The sequence below is a fragment of the Pristis pectinata genome, chromosome 27 (genome assembly GCF_009764475.1).
Source record: "Pristis pectinata isolate sPriPec2 chromosome 27, sPriPec2.1.pri, whole genome shotgun sequence".
In the NCBI taxonomy this organism is placed as follows: Eukaryota; Metazoa; Chordata; class Chondrichthyes; order Rhinopristiformes; family Pristidae; genus Pristis; species Pristis pectinata.
Window position 1 is genome coordinate 21315468 of NC_067431.1, and position 20412 is coordinate 21335879.

A 20412-nucleotide genomic window follows, 5' to 3' on the forward strand; every position below is an offset into this window, starting at 1 on the left:
CATTGCCTGTTTCATCTCAACATATACCATTTCTTCATTTATAAATTTTATAAATGTTAAGCATCAAAAGAGACCAATTCCCCTGTGGTGGTTCTTTCAATGTGCTATCCAATTAGTTCCACTCAGCATTGTTCTTTCCACATAACATTACTGTTTATTCCCATTTTATTACCTTTTGAGACGTACCCCTGAATTTGTACAAGAACTCCCCTTCCAGGCAGTGCATTTTGGATTGGAAGTATGTTCTCGTACAATGTCTTGCCTCAGTGTTCTTGCCCCCAAGTAACCATTCTTGAGATCTGAATCAGTAAATGTTGGTGTGTACGTCTGACTAGCCCACCGCATCCTATCCTGGTCAGAATGGCATGTTCTCCATCACTGCATGTGAACAGCATGTCCAAAACTGCTACACTCACGGTGAGGGGTGAATTGGGTTGGGCATGGAAAATGACATGTGTTTTGGTTGGCTCTGAGTGATATTAGATACACAGGTGCTAAATGGCAATTTAATTTTCATTAATCTACCTGGTCCCAATGGATTTGTGCTACTTGTCAACGTCTGTCAACTCGATTACTGATTCTGAGGTTGAGCAGCTTACATTTGCATCTCCCCCTTAACAAACTGAGATGTTTCATGGTGGTACATACAGTTCAACCTGTATGTAATGTCTATAGGGTCAACTCAACATCTGTGTTATAATTGAAACTAACATTTACCTAACTTCCTCCTTGGGGTCATGATAATCTGGCAGCATATATTTGGAACTGCAGTATAATGAGGTGCATAAAATAGAAGTTGCACTACATTTGGAAAATAGTTGAAAGGCTTGGTCAAGGAGGTATGTCTTATAGAGTATCTTGAAGAAGATGTATAAATGTTTACAGGGGGATTCCAGGGCTTTTGACCTAATCAGTTGAAGATTGTGCCAAGAATTGTAGTGGTGAATTTTATGTATATAAGTTTAGGAACCACAATATCTCCACCCACCCAACTTACTACTGTTATACTTCACAAATGTTCTAATTCTTGAATTAAATAATTGATCATTTTCATTATGCATGTGGGCTGTCAATACAGCCACGTACTGATTGTGGCTTTCTCTATCTTGACACAAGCATCTTGGATAAAGTTAGTGTATCATTCCAGAAAGCATACTGAAGACATTTGCGTCATCATAATTTCTGCACTTTAACTCCTGGACTGGGTTTCTGCTCTGTTGAGTATAGAAAATCGAGATGTGTAAAGTAACCAGAAGAATTGGTGATGTGGGATGGCGGAAAGACTGTTTCTTCCAACAGAGAGGATGCAGTCCAGAATAAGTGGCCATTTCCTTACTGTTAGAGCTGGGCCTTCTAGAGGAGAAATCAAAATGTATCCCCCGCAAAAACTACAGTGGAAATCTAGAATTCTCCTCCTAAAACAGACCATGTGAGATTAATAATTTCTAAATTTGGAATGAAAAACCTTTGCTATGCAAGGGTACAAAGGCTTATGGAACTAAGGTGAGGTAAAGCCATGATCTGTTGAATAAAGGAAGAGGCTCAAGGGACTAAATAGCCACTATCTATTCTATGGACACAGTGTTGGATTAAATTCGTGCAGTGTGATTCCTGTGCACAGGGCCAATGGGCCTCTACAGTAGAACAGAATGGGACTCCCTCATTTTGGGGAGTCTTGACACCAGTCCCTACTCAATCCTAAGTCTGGTTTCAGGCTGAACTTGCACTGTCATTATGATACTTATGCAAGTAGATTAACTCCACCCTAGTGGGAAGCTTGTTGGCAGTGAGGTGCAGCATTGCAGCAAAAAGATGGTAGGGAAAAATGCATTGAGGTGATGCATTCTTACTTGATGCCAGTCTGCATCAGATTGCACCGAGGTTGGGTCTGTTGTGGACCTTGCTTGCATGCCTTCGTGAAGCAGATCTAAGATGGTGATGAACTTCTGAGGCAGGTAATCCATAGTTCATCGTAACTGAGAAAACAATGTCATGCTTAGTGGTTGATGCTGCACTTTGCCCCTTCCTTGAAGCTGAAGCATCGTAAAGATCATGTCTGCCTTTAGTTAGAGTGAACCCACACTGTGATTTGAGGAGCTGCTCTTTTGCCACTTGGGGGGAGGTGATTGAGAAGGACCCGAGCAAAAACTGTTCCTTTGTCCACCAGCAGGGAGACCCCTCTGTAGTTGCCACAATCAGATTTGTTTTCTTCCATGAAAAAGTTTACCATTGCAACATTTCTGAGGTTCCCTGGAGTGTCTCCCTCCTCCCAGATGTTACAAAGGAGATTGTGAATTTAAATTCCTCACATTTAAGTTGTGCATGTTCGGAAGCTGAACTCCATTGACTCGTACACAGAAGGATATGAGACAATGGGGCTTGCACTTAACATCCACAGTACAAAGGCCCTCTGCCAGCTTGTCCCTGTATGAAACAGCCCTCTGACAATGTCCACAAAGAGAGCTGGGCGGTGGGGAGAAATGGACCTCTTTCCATACCTCAGGAGCCACCTCTGAATAAAGACAAAAACACTATGATGCTGGAGGAACTCAGCAGGCCATAGTATTTTTCATCTAGATTTCAGCATCTGCAGTCCTTTGTTTCTCAATAAAGGCAGACTGATGAAATTCACTAACATCTTCAAAGTATCAGCCCAGCCTTTGACCATCTGAGAAATTAAAACATTTGAATATCAAGTCCTCAAATCAGGCACAAAGTTCAAGGTCAACCAGGCAACAATGTCCCTGCCCTCCTGTATGTTTCTGAAACAAGGGCCACCTACGGCAAGCACAGCCATGGACAGGAGAGATGCTGCCAATGCTGTCATTGCAAATCCTCCAACTCAATTGGCAGGATAAGAGAACCAACAGCAGTGCCCTCTCTCAGATGAATATCCCCAGTACCGAGGTCCTAATTAGACTCATTTGGCTCCAGTGGGCAGGTCATGTCGTTTGCATGCCTGACGCCAGCCTCCCAAAACAGGCATTCCTTCTCAAGCTCTGTGACAGAAAGATATGGACAGGGCAAAAGATGATCCCAAAGCCGCCTTGGAAAAATATAACATCCTTATTGATGTGGCAATTCCTCGTGCAACAAACTATCTGCTGGAAGAACTCGATGGGTTGATCAGCATCTGTGGGAGGAAGGGAATTGTCAATGTTTAAGGTAGAAACCCTGCATCAGGACTTCTCGCCCCTGACAGTTCAAAATGGAGATGACGTATTTAGGATGACAAGATTAGTTCATCAGTAGCCCTGCATAAATGGTAGAGGGTATGCACCACCTCCCAAGCTACCCAGCTGCCTGCCCTATCAAATGTGTTCTTCTCCCTCCCCATTGCAGTCAGTGCATCCCCCGTTGGCCTCACCAGTCACAGAACTGGAATGGAAGGAAGTCGTCATTAAATCTGAAGGGCTGCTGAAGTAGGCGCCTATAAAAACCAGACCTGAAATTGACTTTCCTCCTCCACCGGAAATTAAGGAGGTCTTTTCATTATTTCCACAAATTAATGATTCTCCAGTCAAGATACATGGCGTGGATATGTATTATTTTGGATCAAACCACTTAAATAGGTCAAAATACTCTAAATCTGTTAAACTGTGAATCAAGTACTTTGATGCAAACAGTAAAATTTCTCTTAAGAATCTGATGGTTTGCAATTGTCTTTTAAGGATCAGTCTTCTTACAATTTTTTGCCATCGGCCCTCTTGTTCATTGGTGAATTTATTTATAGGGCTGACAGATTCTTAGAAATAGCGACCTGACATATGAGAAGTTGGAATGTAAATAGATATCTGTCTGAAATGGGGAGGCATTGTGTCAAACCTCAGGCTTAGATTGCTCAGTCATTGTTCAACAGACAAATATACAATGAAATCGGTCAGCATTTTCAACACAAGGTGACAGTTTGGATGGAGTTTGTTGCTCCCACTCTTCCTGAGCTCTACGGCCAATATGCCTTTTAAGTGCATTTTACCCTGGTATTTTATACTTTCCAGGCAAACAAAAGTACACAAGTCGGATCCTGGCGCAAGCACAGCTTTGCGCGCGCGCGCGCACACACACACACACACACCTCGAACTATCTGTCCCAATCACTATCCATCACGCTTGGGACTGGTCACGGGCATCTTCGCTGGGGTCCCACAGTCCAGGTTTCTCTGCCCTTCATGAAGGTTGGTCTTCTGCCTCAGGTGGTGCAGGGAGCTGCCTTTGCTCTCTTGGTTGGAGCCCTCAAAGTAGCCCTTCTCTGGCTGTGGTCCTCGCTGGCTTTGGTTACTGTTGAGTTCCTTTTCTATTATTTTAAAAATAAACTTTATTCAAAATAAAATATACATGCAAAAGAGTAAACAGTGCAATTTTTTTTTCAATCTTAGTGCCATTTGGTCAATGCATTCAATAGTGTTAACATTTGTATTAAACCATAGCACCCTTGCCACTCGTGTAGCCTCCTGGGGTATTGTTTAAGGGGCTTCCCCACCCGACTCAGCCCCTCCATGTCCGGTAGCAGAAGAAGCATAAACTGTGGTCCTTCCCCACAGTGCCTTTGCATTGGCCGTACTGAGCTTCAGTGCGTCCCTCAGCCCGGACTCCTGCAGCTGGGACTGTGCCAGTCGGCAGAGTTCCCCTATGGACATCTGGCTGTGCTGCCAGACCAAAGAGTGATGGTTGCTGTCGAGGTTCTTCACTGGAGAACACCAGGGCGGAGTTATCATTGCTCTGCTTTGCTGATTGGTGTTAGTTTTACTCCTGCTGTGGTCTTCCAGAAACTTCTCTTGGCTTGACCAATTAGATAGTAGGGTGGGACGGCCACTGCTAGTCACTTCAAAGGACAATGAGTTCGGGAGAAGTTTTGAATGCAACCCTCCAAGAAAGGTAGAGGCAGGACGAGGCTCCATTGAGTCTATCTCTCTATTGTTTCTCTTTCTCTGGACTGTCACTTGTGTTATATATTCGGTCACTAATCGATGGACCCATCAGTAACACCTAGTCTTGCATTAGTGTCACAAACCTGTAAGCTCTGACTGAATGTCTAGCCCAGCTAGTTTTGTGGATTTGGATTGCCCACTAATCTATGCATGACTTGGCCAATCTTCCTTTGATTCTCATCTCCCTGTTCTGGGGAACTGCTTAGCCACAAGTTCCTTGGTTAGCACTGGGTGCAAGGGTATGTATGTCCCATGTTAGTCTCAATCACCTCCATGAAGACCCTATTTTGCTTGCTGCCTGCCAGTTCTGATCTCTATCCATCGTCTTCAAAAGGGAAAGATGCCTCAGAAGTGCAGAGTAATTTCCTGAACCTCTAATTCTGAGTTTCCACCATTCACCCCATTTTGTTTCCAGCTGCCGTTTCATAGCTTGGTACTCAGTTGTGTGTTTCTGTTCTCCTCCTCTCCTCCCTCCCTCCTCTGTACCTAGGCATTCCATGAAGAGTATTCACGGTTGTTTGATTTGGCAAAGGACAAGCCGACACCCCAGAATGATCCTAGACTTCAGCACGTCCTCATCTACTTCTTCCAGAACAAAGCTTCCAAGCGGGTAATCGAAAGGACGCTCCTGGAACAGTTTGCAGATAAAAACCTGAGTTATGATGAAAGGTGCAGATCAGTCTAACCCAGTTTATAATTGCAACTTTGAAATTAAAGTGGGCACCCTCCTAAATCCCCGGAAGGGTAGAACAACACCTGATTAAGTTTTCCGGACCTGAAATGTTAACCGTTTCTCATTCTCACAGATGCTGTCTGACCTGCTGAGTGTTTCCAGTATTTTGTTTTTATTGGTATTGGCTTATTATTGTCGCTTGTACCGAGGTACAGTGAAAAACTTGTCTTGCATACCGATCGTACAGGCCAATTCATTACACAGTGCAGTTACATTGAGTTAGTACAGAGTGCATTGAGGTAGTACAGGGTAAAAACAATAACAGTACAGAGTAAAGTGTCACAGCTACAGAGAAAGTGCAATAAGGTGCAAGGTCACAATAAGGTAGATTGTGAGGTCAGAGTCCATCTCATTGTATAAGGGAACAGTTCAATACTCTTATCACAGTGGGATAGAAGCTGTCCTTAAGCCTGGTGGTACGTGCCCTCAGGCTCCTGTATCTTCTACCTGATGGAAGAGGAGAGAATGACCCAGGTGGGTGGGGTCTTTGATTATGCTGGCTGTTTTGCCAAGGCAGCGAAAGGTAAAGACGGAGTCCAAGGAGGGGAGGCTGGTGTCTGTGATGTGATGTGCTGGGCTGTGTCCACAACCCTCTGCGGTTTCTTGTGGTCCTAGGTAGAGCAGTTGCTGTACCAAGCCGTGATGCATCCAGATAGGATGCTTTCTATGGTGCATTGATTTAAGCATTGCCTACATTCGTCGGTGCTGGAATGTGAACAGCTTTGCTGGGCTAATTCTTTCTTCTGATTCTCTTTTTTTTTTGAGTCTTCAAATGGTGCCATCAATTCTTCAATTTTTATTCAGATACAAAGTAGTTTGCATTTCATGTTGTCACTTTATAAAATGTGAATTCAGAACTGGGGCTACCTGACTCCAGAAAGAAGCTTCATTCTCCCTCTTGGTTATGGCACAGAAAAACTTCTTGATACCAAGACTTGGATACAATGCAGCATAAATGCAGACTAAAGCTCCAGAATAATTAGATTGGTCACAATCTCAGTATAATTCTAGATACAGCACCATTCTCCACTTACTTGCTGCTTTAATTTAAGGGCATCATTGTAGCATAAGCTGGTGTTGCCCATTGGGATTTGTGTAAAATCTTCCCAGAAATGATAATGCTTGGATTCGTAGAATATGGATTAGGACTTAATTCCCTAGAGATCGATCATGAGGGGCGTAGGGTGAAAGCACATAGTCTGTTTCCCAGGGAGGGGTTGCTAAAAATAAGAGGGCATAGGTTTAAGATCAGAGCTGAGAGATTTAAAAGGGACATCAGGGGCAGCAGCTTCACGCAAAGGGTGATGTGTATTTGGAATGAGTGGTTGAGACGGGTACAGTTGCAACATTTAAAAGCCATCTAGATGAGGACATGGATAGGAGAGAATTAGAGGGCTATGGGCCAAACACGGGCAGATGGGACTAGCTCTCTGGGCAACACAGTCAGCATGGACGAGTTGGGCTGAAGGGCCTGTTTCCATGCTCTATGACTCTAATAACAGAATTGGACAATTAAGCTGTTTGTTCCTCTTTGGGGAAAACGCTATCCAGTTAATCTCACTCCTCTGCTTCTTTCCCACAATCATCAATTTTCTCCAGGCATTTATCTTTTGAAAGTTACTTTACCTGATTGTACCTGTGTGAGGTGACATGGACCATTTTTCTCAAGCTGCTGTACTAAATCAGAATCAGGTTTATTATCACTGACATATGTCGTGAAATTTGCTGTTTTGCGGCAGCAATACAGTGCAAGACATAAGGACATAAATGCAAGCTGCCGTGGTTCCTTATGTAAAAACATAAGAAGTATGAGTAGGTCATACAGCCTCTAGAACCTGCTCTGCCATTCAATAAAGCTGTGGCTGATCTGACGGTCCTACCAGGAAACTCCAACTTCATCTGGCACGTGTGACTCCAATCCTACACTAACCTGGATTTTTCTTCCCTCTAGGGGTGACGTAGCGAGCCGCTCAGAGAACACAGCAAAACCTTCTCGGGATGACTAGGGATGGGCAACAATAAACATTCTGGAACAAATGTATTTAAAAACCTTCAACACCACTAAAATATAAAAGAAAATCCCCTTTTGTTCAATTTGTAGGTCCATAAGTATAATGAAAGTGGCACAGACAAAGTTGAAGCTCATTGGACCCTCCGATATGGACATGCAGGAATATAAGGTATGATTGCTCTTGTCTAATGTGTGGTTTTTATCATGGAGATTTTTAAGCCCTGTAATGTGGAGGGGCAATCATTGCAAATTCATTGAGTAAATATATTCATCCTCTGCTATAAATTCACTTCCTCGTTTCTCTCCCATTTCTGTTTTTTTAAAATTTTATTTACAGCGTGGTAACAGGCCCTTCCAGCCCAACGAGTCCACGCCACCCATTTTAAACCCCAAATTAACCTACCCGTACGTCTTTAGAATATGGGAGGAAACCGGAGCACCCGGCGGAAACCCACGCAGGCATGGGAGAACGTACAAACTCCTTACAGACAGCGACGGGAATCGAACCCCGATCGCTGGCGCTGTAATAGCGTCACGTTAACCACTACGCTACCGCGCCACCCAGGCTTCAGGAAACTTATTATAAATGTCAAATGTTGCTCCTGCCTTTGCAAAACATTGAGAGACTTTTGCTGTGAGAAGGAACCCTAGTGTTACATTCACCTCTTTTTTTTAAACAAGTCCATTCAATGTATGAATGCTGATGCTGTCTGAAGTGGCATCCTCAATGGGTGCAATTTGTCTTTTGTGCACTGCATTTCGATACTGTGCCGACCTTTTTGTTTCCAGGAATGGCACGAGGACTATAGCTTGTTTCGGAAAGTTTCTGTCTACCTCCTGACTGGACTGGAGTGCTACCAAAATGGAAAGTACGTATTGAATGTTTGGAAAGCCAGGCTAGAACTCTGAGTCTGGGCCTTTGTTTTGAAAATACGTTGTTCATTGCCTTCGAGAGTCCACAGAAGTTAAGTTTATGATGGTGATTCCCTCATGGGGAAGTCTCTCCAAACTAGCCTGGGTCACAAGAAGTAGTTCAGGACATTTTGGAGGCGTGAATGGAAGAAGTTTGAGACCAAGTTCTTCCTCTGGCCTCTTGAGGGAGCTGCTGAATAGGACAAAGTGAGTTAATCGCCTGATCTCGCGGTTAGAAACTGATTCCTAGATTTAGAGGCCTAAAGAGAGAAAAAGGGTACCCTATGGGGAAGAAACTCGATGGCAGAGGTGTAAGGAAGATGGACTGAATGACCTTGTATTGTCCTGTAGTCTTAATAGGATCAGTTATTTAAAATAGTGCTTGAATCCATATTTTTGTACCTTGTAGATGCCGTGAATCCCTCACTTACTTGGTCCATGCATACCACAGCAACCTGAAGCTGTTGAAGAATGGGAAGAATCGGGGTGTTGACGAGACATTGATTGCATTCTACAGGAGAAAGTGCCTTCTGGTCAGTCACTGCGTTGGAAGAGGGAATCTCAGTACAATATATAGGATTTGACATTTTTATCAGGGGGGTGGGGGGATGAACAATATCCAAAAGAGAAAAGACAGGTTAATATCCTCTGTTGTGAGAGTCTGGGGGAAACGACGTTTTGTTCCTCCATGTGTTTCCTATAGCATATGGGTGAATGACAATAAAGTAACTTGAACCCCTTGAACTTCTTTACAAACCTGTGAGATTCCTTATCCAAGAGAATAATTTCTCTCATTTGCTGTCAGCACTCTAGTATTATCTAATCCTATATCATTTTAGGCACTTGCAACTTTGACATCTTTCCTGCTGCCACATTGTTGTACTGTGCTGTTGTTGGGCTTCTGCATGAGGTCTTGTGCTCCATTTGTATCTCAAGACCATCCAGGAGTTGTTTTTGCCAGTTAATAGATGGTGCTGATAATGTTTTAGTGTTGATAGCAATACAAGCAGGAAAAGAATTGCTTTGATTAACCAGCAGGTATTAATAGAATAGATGCTTCATTAAACAAACCCACAATATTAAAATCCCTTTCAATAGTAATATACTAACCTGTACTTCACACTTCTCATTGCAGGAGCTGAATGCTCATGCAGCACACTTGTTTGAAAGTGGCAATGAGAGCGATGTAGCGGAAGGATTGAGCATAATGAATGACCTGGTCATTCCATGCATGCACCTGATAGTCACCAATGAGCTCTCCAAGGAAGACCTGGCTGCGGTGGAGATGATGAGAAACCACTGGTGTTCCTACCTTGGTGAAGACATGGATTGTAAGTCTAAGTATCTGTTCCTTGAAAGACAGCACAGGGAGAAGCCATTTGGCCCTTTTCCTCTGTGTCAGCTCTTTGAAAATATTGTTGAATTAGTCCCATTCTTCCTCGTCCTCTGCCCTTTATTTGGGGCCCCCTATAGATTCTGATCAATGTGTCTGCTTATAGTTCATTTGGTAGAAGGATGTTTTGGAGCAGGGATTCAGTGCTGTTCCTTCTCGTTAACATAGAACAGTATAGCACAGGAACAGACCCTTGGGCCCACAATGTCTGTGCCGAACACAATGCCAAATTAAACTTAATCTCTTTGCCTGCACATGATCCATATCCCTTCATCTCCTGCATGTTCATGTGTCTATCTAAAGGCCTCTTAAACACCGTTGTTGTATCTGCTTCCACCCCCACCCCTGCAGCCCCTCCATAATAAGAGGAGGTAGGCATATCATTAGCAAGAGAAACGTTCTCAGCATCCATAATGGATACACAGCCGTGTTGTGTTACCATTTGAGGCTGAAGGTACCCAGTTTAAAAAAAAATCCTGAAACATTCTACAATCAGGTCAATTTTAGGGTCTTCCTCGATTGATGTTTTAAAATGGCTTCACTGGAATCGGCCCACTTCATCCATAAATTGGCTCCTCCGAAAGCAAATTAGCTGGATGTTCATTATACTTTGTGTTGTCATCTGAAATCCTGAAGTAATTTGTTTGACAGTAGTTTCTTGATCTACTGGGAATGTATTCCATTATGTGTAGACTGTGCTCTCAAATGGCTGAAGCTGTAATTTTTGGCTAACGTCTATGCTTTTACTTTGCAGCCCATCTGCAGGAGAAACTCACTGAATTCCTCCCGAGGCTTTTGGATTGTTCTGTGGAGGTTCGAATCCTACGAGAGCCGCCAAAGATCCGGCCGAACTCGCCCCATGACCTGTGTAACAGGTTTGCGGCAGTAATGGAGTCCATTCACAGCACGTCACCTGTCACTGTCAAATAGCCCCTCTGTCTGATACTGGAATTTTGAATACTTGATCATTTGAATTATGTGGTCTTTGTGTACCAAAGCACTTCCCAAGCATTGATCCTGTAGCTGATTGTCAAACACTGTTATGTCAGGTCTGGGAGAGTGGAGACATAGCATGAGTTACATGAAATACTGGGTGCCTTTATTTTCATGCAACTTTGTATTTTGTATTTGTTGTGCAATAAATACCACTTATATTTTATTCCCTGTGTGCAATTGTCATTTTCTGTGTTTGTGCATATTTTAGAAGATTTTTCTGAAAGTTAAGGGAAATATTAGATCCGTATAAGCTGTGGCAGGACATTGAAGGGAAGAGGGGGAACATGATTAGAGCATTCAGATCCTTGAGCCTCTTCCACTCAATTGAGCAGGTGGGCACAGTAACTGAATAACCCATCTCTGGACACGACCTCAGGCATTGCCCATCAGCCTAGAAGAAATTCACAGCTATGAAGTAAATATAAGTTCAGTATTTGACAACTCCATTTAATCAGCAAACAGTTAAATTGCTTCTCAGCTCACGTTATGAAACCTTTCCATAAAACTTGGTATTGGTTTATTACTGTCACATGTACTGCAGTACAGTGAAAAACTTGTCTTGCATACTGTTCATACAGATCAATTCATTTCACAGTGCATTGAGGTAGTACAGGGTAAAAACAATAACAGAGTACAGAATAAAGTGTCATAGCTACAGGGAAGTGCATTGCAGGTAGACAATTAGGTGCAAGGTCAAACAAGGTAGATTGTGAGGTGAAGAGCCCATCTCATCGTATAAGGGAACCGTTCAATAGTCTTATCACAGTGGGATAGAAGCTCTTCCTTGACCCTGGTGGTATGTGCCCTGTATCTTCTGCCTGATGGGAGAGGAGAGAAGAGAGAATGACCCGGGTGGGTGGGGTCTTTGATTATGCTGGCTGCTTCATCAAGGCAGCGAGAGGTATAGACAGAGTCCACGGAGGGGAGACTGGTTTCCGTGACGTGCTGGGCTGTGTCCACAACTCTCTGCAGTTTCTTGCGGTCCTGGGCAGAGCAGTTGCCATACCCAAACCATGATGCATCCAGATAGGATGCTTTCTATGATACATCGATACAAGTTGGTGAGTGCCAAAGGGGACATGCCAAATTTCTTTAGCCTTGCAGTTGAGGAGAAAAAATATGGTCAAAATGTTATTTTACAGTGTTTGCTTAATTTTATAGTGTTTGCTTTCACAAGACCAGTGCCTTCTGGAGGTTGTAGAACATATTCTTTGCATGGCCTCGCTCCTAATCCGCTAACTCCTGCAGAAGCTGCTGTGATACCCGCACTCCTCTTGTCCTGCCCCATTGCTTGTGCCAGTTGTAATTGCTGCACTGTTGCTAGTGGCACATACCAATGTCCTGATTTCTGGAATTCCCCCTCTATTAAACTCTCCTCTACTTCTCTTTCCCCCTTTTAAGATGCATCTTAAAATCTATCCCTTTGACCAAGCTTTCAGTCCTCTAACCTAATACTTAAGATATCCTTATTAGTCACATGTACATCAAATCACGCAGTGAAATACGTCTTTTGCGTAGTGTTCTGGGGGCAGCCCGCAAGTGTTGCTGCATTTTCCGGCGACAACTTAGCATGCCCACAACTTCCTAACCTGTACGTCTTTGGAATGTGGGAGGAAACTGGAGCACCCGGAGGAAACCCACGCAGACACGAGGAGAACGTACAAACTCCTCACAGACAATAGCTGGATTTGAACCCGGGTCGCTGGTGCTGTAAAGCGTTATGCTCACCGCTGCACTACTGTGTACTGTAGAACCTTATAATGGTCACTACACTCTTCCTCCTCTCTCGGCCTCACAGTAAGAAACGAACGGCTCCTCACCTGATCCACACTTTTTAAATGTGTGTATAAAATTACAAGAGGCATCGATATTGTAGATGGAGTCTCCAGGGTGGAAATGTCAAAAATAAGAAGGTATAGGTTTAAGGTAAGAAGGGTGAAGTTCTGAGGCAAGATTTTATTTTACATCGAGGGGTAGGTGCCTGGAACACACTGCTAGGGGAGTTGGTGGAAGCAGACACTAGCAATGTTTAAGAGGCATTTGTACAGGCATGTGAAAAGACAGGAAGTGGAGGGATATAGATTATGTGCAGGCAGATGTGCCGTTTAAATTGGCATCATGGTTGGTACTGACATGGGCTGAAAGCCCTGTGCCATACTGTTCTATGCAGAAGGGACTATTCAGTCCATGAATCCATACTGGCTCCTAGCTGCATTCCCTTGTTCTTTCCCCACAGCCGTGCAATCTTTTCTGTCCTAATTGCCTACCCAATTCTATTTTGAAGGCATTGATTTTGTTTCCACCATCCATGTAGGCAATGTGTTGAAGATCATCACTTCTCTCTACATAACACTTTCCTCAATCCTCTGATGGTTTAAATTCTGCTTCCTGGACCATGAACCATCTGTTAATTGGAACAATCTCTCCTTATCTACACTATTTAAGTCAGTCATAGTCTTCTAACTTCCTATGAAATTGCATCCCATTCCTCACTCCAAGGAGAACCGTTTTCTTCGGATATCTTTATATAAATCTTGGCCAAAGTTATTTGCTGACACTCCTGTGAAGCACCTTTGGGCATTTCATGACATTAACAATGATGCATAAATTCGTTATTGTTCACATGCAGCAGCTTCACCTGCATCCTGATGGAAACGAAGCAAATTCACATCAACACAGAATTTCAATTATTGCTGATAATATGACCCAGTACTCCACTCTCTCCAGTTATCTTAGATAGTTAAATAGCAGTCCCAAATACAGTAAACACAAGATTCTGGTCATGCAAAACAACATAATTACTACGTATTTACTATTAACTTGGAATAATTGGGACAAGTCTTCACTTTTCACAATATACAAATTGTTAACAATGCATTCACCATTTTGATCTGTTAGATGTTTTCAGGATATGGTTTACTATGAAGATTTGAGAACGTGGAGTGTTTGAAGTTTAATAATGGATATGAGGAGCTTATCCCAGCGATGACAGAAAATGGTAATATTTGACCAGCTGAGAGTCATGATGTAATGAAGAAGTAAGTTGGTGAGTTACTGCAGAACACATTCTGTTGACAGTAAATACCTGGGTTATCCAATATACTAACCACTAGCAACATGGGGTTAATTGGGACTTCAGATCTGGCTAAATTTAATTCTAATTAGTAAATAAATACAAAATAATAGATATCATCTTGAGCCTACGATCTCAGCACTTGTATCTTCAGGCGTGGTTTAAGCTTTTGTAAGAAGACAGGATAAAAAGCAAAATATGCAACTGTCTTTATATTGCAGACCTTGATTTTCTTGGTTATTAAATGAAGTCAAGTAAATCTGAACAGATAAAATTACAAAATGTTATTGAGTATAATGCATTTTCTACTAAAGTTAGAACGTGTCTAAAATGGTGTTTATATTGCAATGTCCTTGGACAGCAGCTTCACCTGCATCCTGATGGAAACGATGCAAATTAGCATCAACACAAAATTTTAATTATTGCTGATAACATGACCCCAGTACTCCACTCTTCCCAATCATTTTAGGTAGTTAAATAGCAGTCCCAAATACAGTAAACACAAGATTCTAGTCATGTAAAACTGCGCTAGTCTATACTGAGAAACAGTTTCTAGAGTTGAATTCTCAAAGTCTTAATGAAGTAAATGCTGAGGCGCAATTTACCCTGACTGAAGGTTTGTGTGGGAGTGGGGGGTATAAACCCAAGATTAAAATGAAAAAAATGTCTTTACTCAAAAGTCTGTGCAGCTTGAAAACTCTGTACTCCAGAGAGCTGTGGATGCTTAGTCATGGAGTATATTCATAATGGGTCAATAGATGTTGGCTATTGAATCAGGTGGTGTGAGCATTGAGTAGGAAAGCAGCATCATTCCTGCTGTAACTCAGCAAGTTAAATGGAAGAGCGATTACAATCAAGCATCTTGTGAAATTTCTGATGCAGGGTGTCACTGGATTTGATCTATAACATATGTTATGGTCTCCTCTGAACTTCATAATTCATAGCAGATCTGAAAAAATGATGTGCAAATGGACAAGGATTTTTGCCACCACACTTGCAGAAGCAGGTTTATTATCCCTGACTTATATGACGTGAAATTTGTTGTTTTGTGGCAGCAGTACAGTGCAAAGACATAAAATTACGATAAATTTCAAAAACAAATAGTGCAAAAGAAAGGAATAATGAGGTAATGTTCATGTGCATTAGAGCCTTCATACCAGGCTGTGATGCAACCAGTCGGAATGCTCTCCGTCGTACATCTATAGAAATTTGTAAGAGAACTGAATCTCCTCAAAGTCCTAATGAAGTAGAACAGTTGTCTGACTTCATTATCTGACTATAGTTGTTATTGAAAGGGAGGGAGTTGGGAAACCAGAGGTAGAAGATCAGTGAAGTTGAATGAGCGCAGGCTGGAGTCACGTAGCTGACTCCTTCTTACCCTCACGAAGAGCTGTGCAGTTTCAGGCATTCTCCAGCAGAGGGCATTGCAAGCCTGCAACTGCAGGTAGGTCTAAAGAATAAACCTCAGCCTTAAAATTATCCCTCCATGGAATTTTGTAGCTATTGTGTAAATGATTCCACATATAAATTTCACCTCACTTATTTTCCAATGACCATTTTATCCACGATTGTTTAATTCAATCCTAATAACTGCACGGTTAGCGCGACGTTATTACAGCACCAACGATCGAGGTTCGACTCCCGTCGCTGTCCGTAAGGAATTTGTCCGTTCTCCCGTGTCTGTGTGGGTTTCCTCCGGGTGCTCTGGTTTCCTCCCACATTGCAAAAGACGTACGGGTAGGTTAATTTGGGTTTAAAATGGGCGGCACGGACTCGTTGGGCTGGAATGGCCTGTTACCATACTGTAAATAAAATATTAAAAATTAAAAAAAAACTTCCTTTAATTCAGTTTCACTGTTAAGAGTTAATTAGTTAACTGATGGTTTTTGCAAGGAATTGAACAGACTTGTATTGATCTTCTCAATGTGATCTCTTTTTAAGAGTCCTGATGAAAGGTCACAGGCCTAAAAAATTAACAGCACTTCTCTCGAGTGTTGCCTGATTGGCTGCGTGTACTTCAGTATCTTCTGTCTTTATTAAGAAGTGGAATATTGCTGCAAAATGGATGGTAGATCTACTGGAACTTCCGAAATGGGACTTGAGTTAAATTGTTTGGTGGTGTTGTACAGTGCAATCCATTAGAAAGGCTCCCAACAAGTTGTTCATCAAATCACTAGGCTTTCGAATGAGATTAAGCATTCAAACTTTTAAATCTCAAAACTAATTTTGCTACCAGGCATCCCTCAATAAATGGATGCAAGTTTGAGTGCATAAAAAAATGGGCGGCACAGTGGTGCAGCTGGTAAAGCTGCTGCCTCGCAGTGCCAGAGACACAGGTTCAATCCTGAGCTCGGGTGCTATCTGCGTGGGGTTTGCATGTTCTCCCTGTGACTGTGCGGGTTTCCTCTGGGTGCTTTGGCTTTCTCCCACATCCCAAAGACATGCAGGTTGGTATGTTAATTGGCTGCTCTAAATTATCCCTAATGTGTGATAGAATCTGGGGAGAATAAAATGGGATTAGTGTAAATGGGTGGTTGATGGCTGTTGCAGACTCAGTGGGCTAAAGGACCTGTTTCAGTGCCGTACCTCTCTATGACCCTGTGGTTTTTGAATTTATTTAAAAAATATGGCATTGACTTATTCCCTGTGGTTGATTTTCACATCACTCCATATCTTTGCTTGTTAGCCATGAACATGCAGGATTTAATTAGACTCATTGCAACAAAACCAAAATTTCAATCAGCTCCTACATTTCGTGGGAACTAATTAATCTGAATGAGACTGCTGCATCAGTCGAATTTTTTTTCTTTCTGAATGATAAAGATCGAACTCTAAGATATCAATTTTTTTTCCTTTTGTGGGATAAGAGCAGGACTGACAAGATCAACAAACCTATTTGCCCTTGAATAGACAATAGACAATAGACAATAGGAGCAGAAGTAGACCATTCGGCCCTTCGAGTCTGCACCACCATTTTGAGATCATGGCTGATCCTCAACAATCAATATCCTGTTCCTGCCTTGATTCCCCTATCTATAAGAAACCTATCTAGCTCCTTCTTGAAAGTGCCCAGAGAATTGGCCTCCACTGCCCTCTGAGGCAGTGCATTCCACAAATTCACAACCCTCTGGGAGAAGAAGTTTTTCCTCACCTCTGTCCTAAATGGCCTAGCCCTTATTCTTAAATCATGCCCCCTGGTCCTGGACTTCCCCAACATCTGGAACATATTTCCTGTCTCTATCTTGTCCAATCCCTTAATAATCCTGTATGTTTCAATCAGATCCCCTCTCAATCTTCTCAATTCCAGCGTGTACAATCCCAGTCTCTCCAACCTCTCAGCATAAGACAGTCCCGACATCCCCGGAATTAACCTCGTAAACCTACGCTGCACGCCCTCTATAGCCAGGATATCCTTCCTTAACCCTGGAGACCAAAACTGTACACAATACTCCAGGAGTGGTCTCACCAGGGCCCTGTACAAATGCAAAAGAATCTCTTTGCTTTTGTACTCAATTCCTCTTGTAATACAGGCCAACATTCCATTAGCCTTCATCACTGCCTGCTGCACTTGCTCATCACTTTCAGTGACTGATGAACAAGGACTCCTAGATCCCTTTGTATTTCCCCCTTACCTAACTCCACACCATTCAGATAATAATCCGCCTTCCTGTTCCTGCTCCCAAAGTGGAGAACCTCACCCTTATCCACATTAAACTTCATCTGCCAAGTATCTGCCCACTTACCCAACCTATCCAAATCACCTTGAATTCTCCTAACTTCCTCTTCACATGTCGCACTGCCACCCAACTTTGTAAAATCAGCAAACTTGCTAATGTTATTCACAATGCCTTCATCTAAATCATCAACATAGATCGTAAACAGCTGCAGTCCCAGCACCGAGCCCTGTGGCACCCCACCAGTCACGGCCTGCCATTCTGAGAAACATCCATTCATCCCTACCCTTTGTTTCCTATCCACCAACCAGTTTTCTGTCCATGTTAATACCCGCCCCCCAATTCCATGAGCCCTAATTTTACCCACCAATCTCCTGTGCGGCACTTTATCAAATGCCTTCTGAAAGTCGAGGTATACAACATCCACTGAATCTCCCTCATCTATTTTCCTGGTTACATCCTCAAAAAACTCCAGTAGATTAGTCAAGCATGATTTGCCCTTGGTAAATCCATGTTGACTCGACCCAATCCTATCATTGCTATCCAAATATGCCGCTATTTCATCCTTAATAATGGACTCTAGCATCTTCCCCACCACAGATGTTAGGCTAACTGGACGATAGTTCCCCGTTTTCTCCCTCCCTCCTTTCTTAAAAAGTGGGATAACATTAGCCATTCTCCAGTCCTCAGGAACTGACCCTGAATCTAAGGAATATCGGAAAATGATCACAAATGCATCCACAATTTCTAGAGCCACCTCCTTTAGTACCCTGGGATGCAGACCATCTGGACCTGGGGATTTGTCAGTCTTCAGCCCCATTAGTCTACCCATCACCATTTCTTTCCTAATGTCAATCCACTTCAGTTCCTCTGTCACCCTCTGCCTTTTGTCCATCCTTACCTCTGGGAGATTTCTTACGTCTTCTAATAGATAACATTGAACCACTTTCTTAAACTGCTGTAGTCCACCTGGTAAAGGTACTCTTACAGTGTTGTTAGACTGGGATTTGAACCAATGTTGGAACATTGATATCGTTCTATTTCTCAGTCCAAGTGAGGACAGGGTGTGACCTAGATTGGTACTTGCTAGAGGTGGGATTCCCATGTTCCTAATGTCCTGTCTTTGTAGATGGTGGAGGTCATGGACTGGGAAGTGCTGTTGAATAAGTCTTGCTATATTGCAGCTTGTAGATGGAACAGATTACAGCCACTTTGCACCATTGGGACAGAGTGAATGCTCAGGGAGGTGAATGCGGTCTATAACAAACAAGTGGCTTTGTCCTAGATGGGGGTGAGCTGTTGAAGTATGGCTGGAACTGTTTTCCTGACCTGTGCCTTTGAGGAATGAGGAGGCGAGTTGGTCACCGCAAAATACCCAGACTTGTAATCTCAGTATTTATGGCATTGTTCCAGTTATGTTTCTGGTACATGGGGACCTCCAGTGATGGCGAGCTCAGGAGCATTGTTGTACAGCATGCAGATGTGATCAGATTCTCTCTTATTGGTGATTGTCATTGATTGGCAGCTGTGTAGCACGAGTGTTACTGCAACACCAGAAAGGAGGGTGGAAGGTCACCAGGCAAAGTAATTTTGGGGAAAAATGTCAGATGTAGCAAATGCAATGCCAACAAGGAGCAATGAGATAATGATCAGATATTGTAGTTACAGTACAACAAACAATCTGCTGGAGGAGTTCAGTGGGTTGAGCAGCATCTGAAAGGAATTGTTAGCATTTTGGGTCGAAACCCTGCATCAGGACACATAGTTTAAGTTATAGTTGTTCTAGTTTTCGTTAGTTTTGAGGGATTGGTGTTGACCAGAACAGAAAGGAAATCTTCACAAACTTCTCTTTTCTCTCCTTCCCCGTTCTAACGATGGGTCTTCAATCTGAAGCATTAACTCAGTTTCTCTTCCCACAGATGCAGCCTGATCTGACCGCTTTTCTAGAAATTTCTGTTTTATGATGTTGTAGTGTCAGGTCGTGACTACTATGTTATCGATTGAGTTGAAATCAGTGTAGGAACTTTAACAGAAATGTATTGACATATTTAATATTAGACAATTGATCCTTGACAATTCCACTTCTGTATTAATGAAGCATTATTAGAAATAGATGAAGGAGTTATGCAGTGATGTGATATATCCAGTGAAAAAAGGATTGAGAGAAAGCAAACCAGGGAAATTACCAATGTGTCACTCACCAGGAGTCCAGCTCGCTATTGCTCAGGGAGTTATCTGAAAACTGTTATGAAGATGGACCTTGTCACTTCTTCACATTACAGTGAGCTTCAAGCCTTTTTGTTGTTGAGATTCAGCTCATTTTTTCTCTGCTTTATGGAGCTCGTTCTGTCTGTGTTTGCCAATTTTGCAAAGTCTTCACCTCAAACCTTTTGTTTTTACCTTCCTCAGCTCCACTCAACGTTCACCCGGCTCTCTGGGACTTCTAACCTGTCCCTAACCTTGGTCCTGTCCCTTGCAAGACTCCAATGAGCCCCCAATCCCACGCGCTCCCCCGCGCCCCCACCCCCCATGTATTGACTTGAAGGTCCTTGTCCACCACCTCCTCAAATCTGTCTGTAGCCTGGATCCTTTCCTACTCCTTCCTCTAGCGTGTCCCCTCTGTGTAGGTACCACTTGCTGTGATTGGGCTCCCACATAGCATTGCCATCACCAAGCCTCCATCCTACCATAT

At 42.9% G+C, this 20412-nt stretch overlaps 1 protein-coding gene across 4 annotated transcripts in view; it reads left to right on the forward strand.

Annotated features, from left to right (window-relative positions):
* usp28 (ubiquitin specific peptidase 28) overlaps window positions 1-11135 on the forward strand; it is a 64877-nt gene extending 53742 nt beyond the window's left edge. For 3 of the 4 annotated variants that reach the window (XM_052039728.1, XM_052039725.1, XM_052039727.1), the window contains 6 exons: window positions 5419-5597; window positions 7763-7841; window positions 8462-8541; window positions 8994-9117; window positions 9720-9915; window positions 10732-11104. In XM_052039728.1, the coding sequence (XP_051895688.1) occupies window positions 5419-5597; window positions 7763-7841; window positions 8462-8541; window positions 8994-9117; window positions 9720-9915; window positions 10732-10907 (834 nt within the window). In that variant the 3' untranslated portion in view covers window positions 10908-11104. Of the gene's footprint in view, window positions 1-5418; window positions 5598-7762; window positions 7842-8461; window positions 8542-8993; window positions 9118-9719; window positions 9916-10731 lie in introns of all 4 variants that reach the window. The other variant, XM_052039726.1, reaches the window with a different exon arrangement.
* Window positions 11136-20412: the final 9277 nt, after the last annotated feature.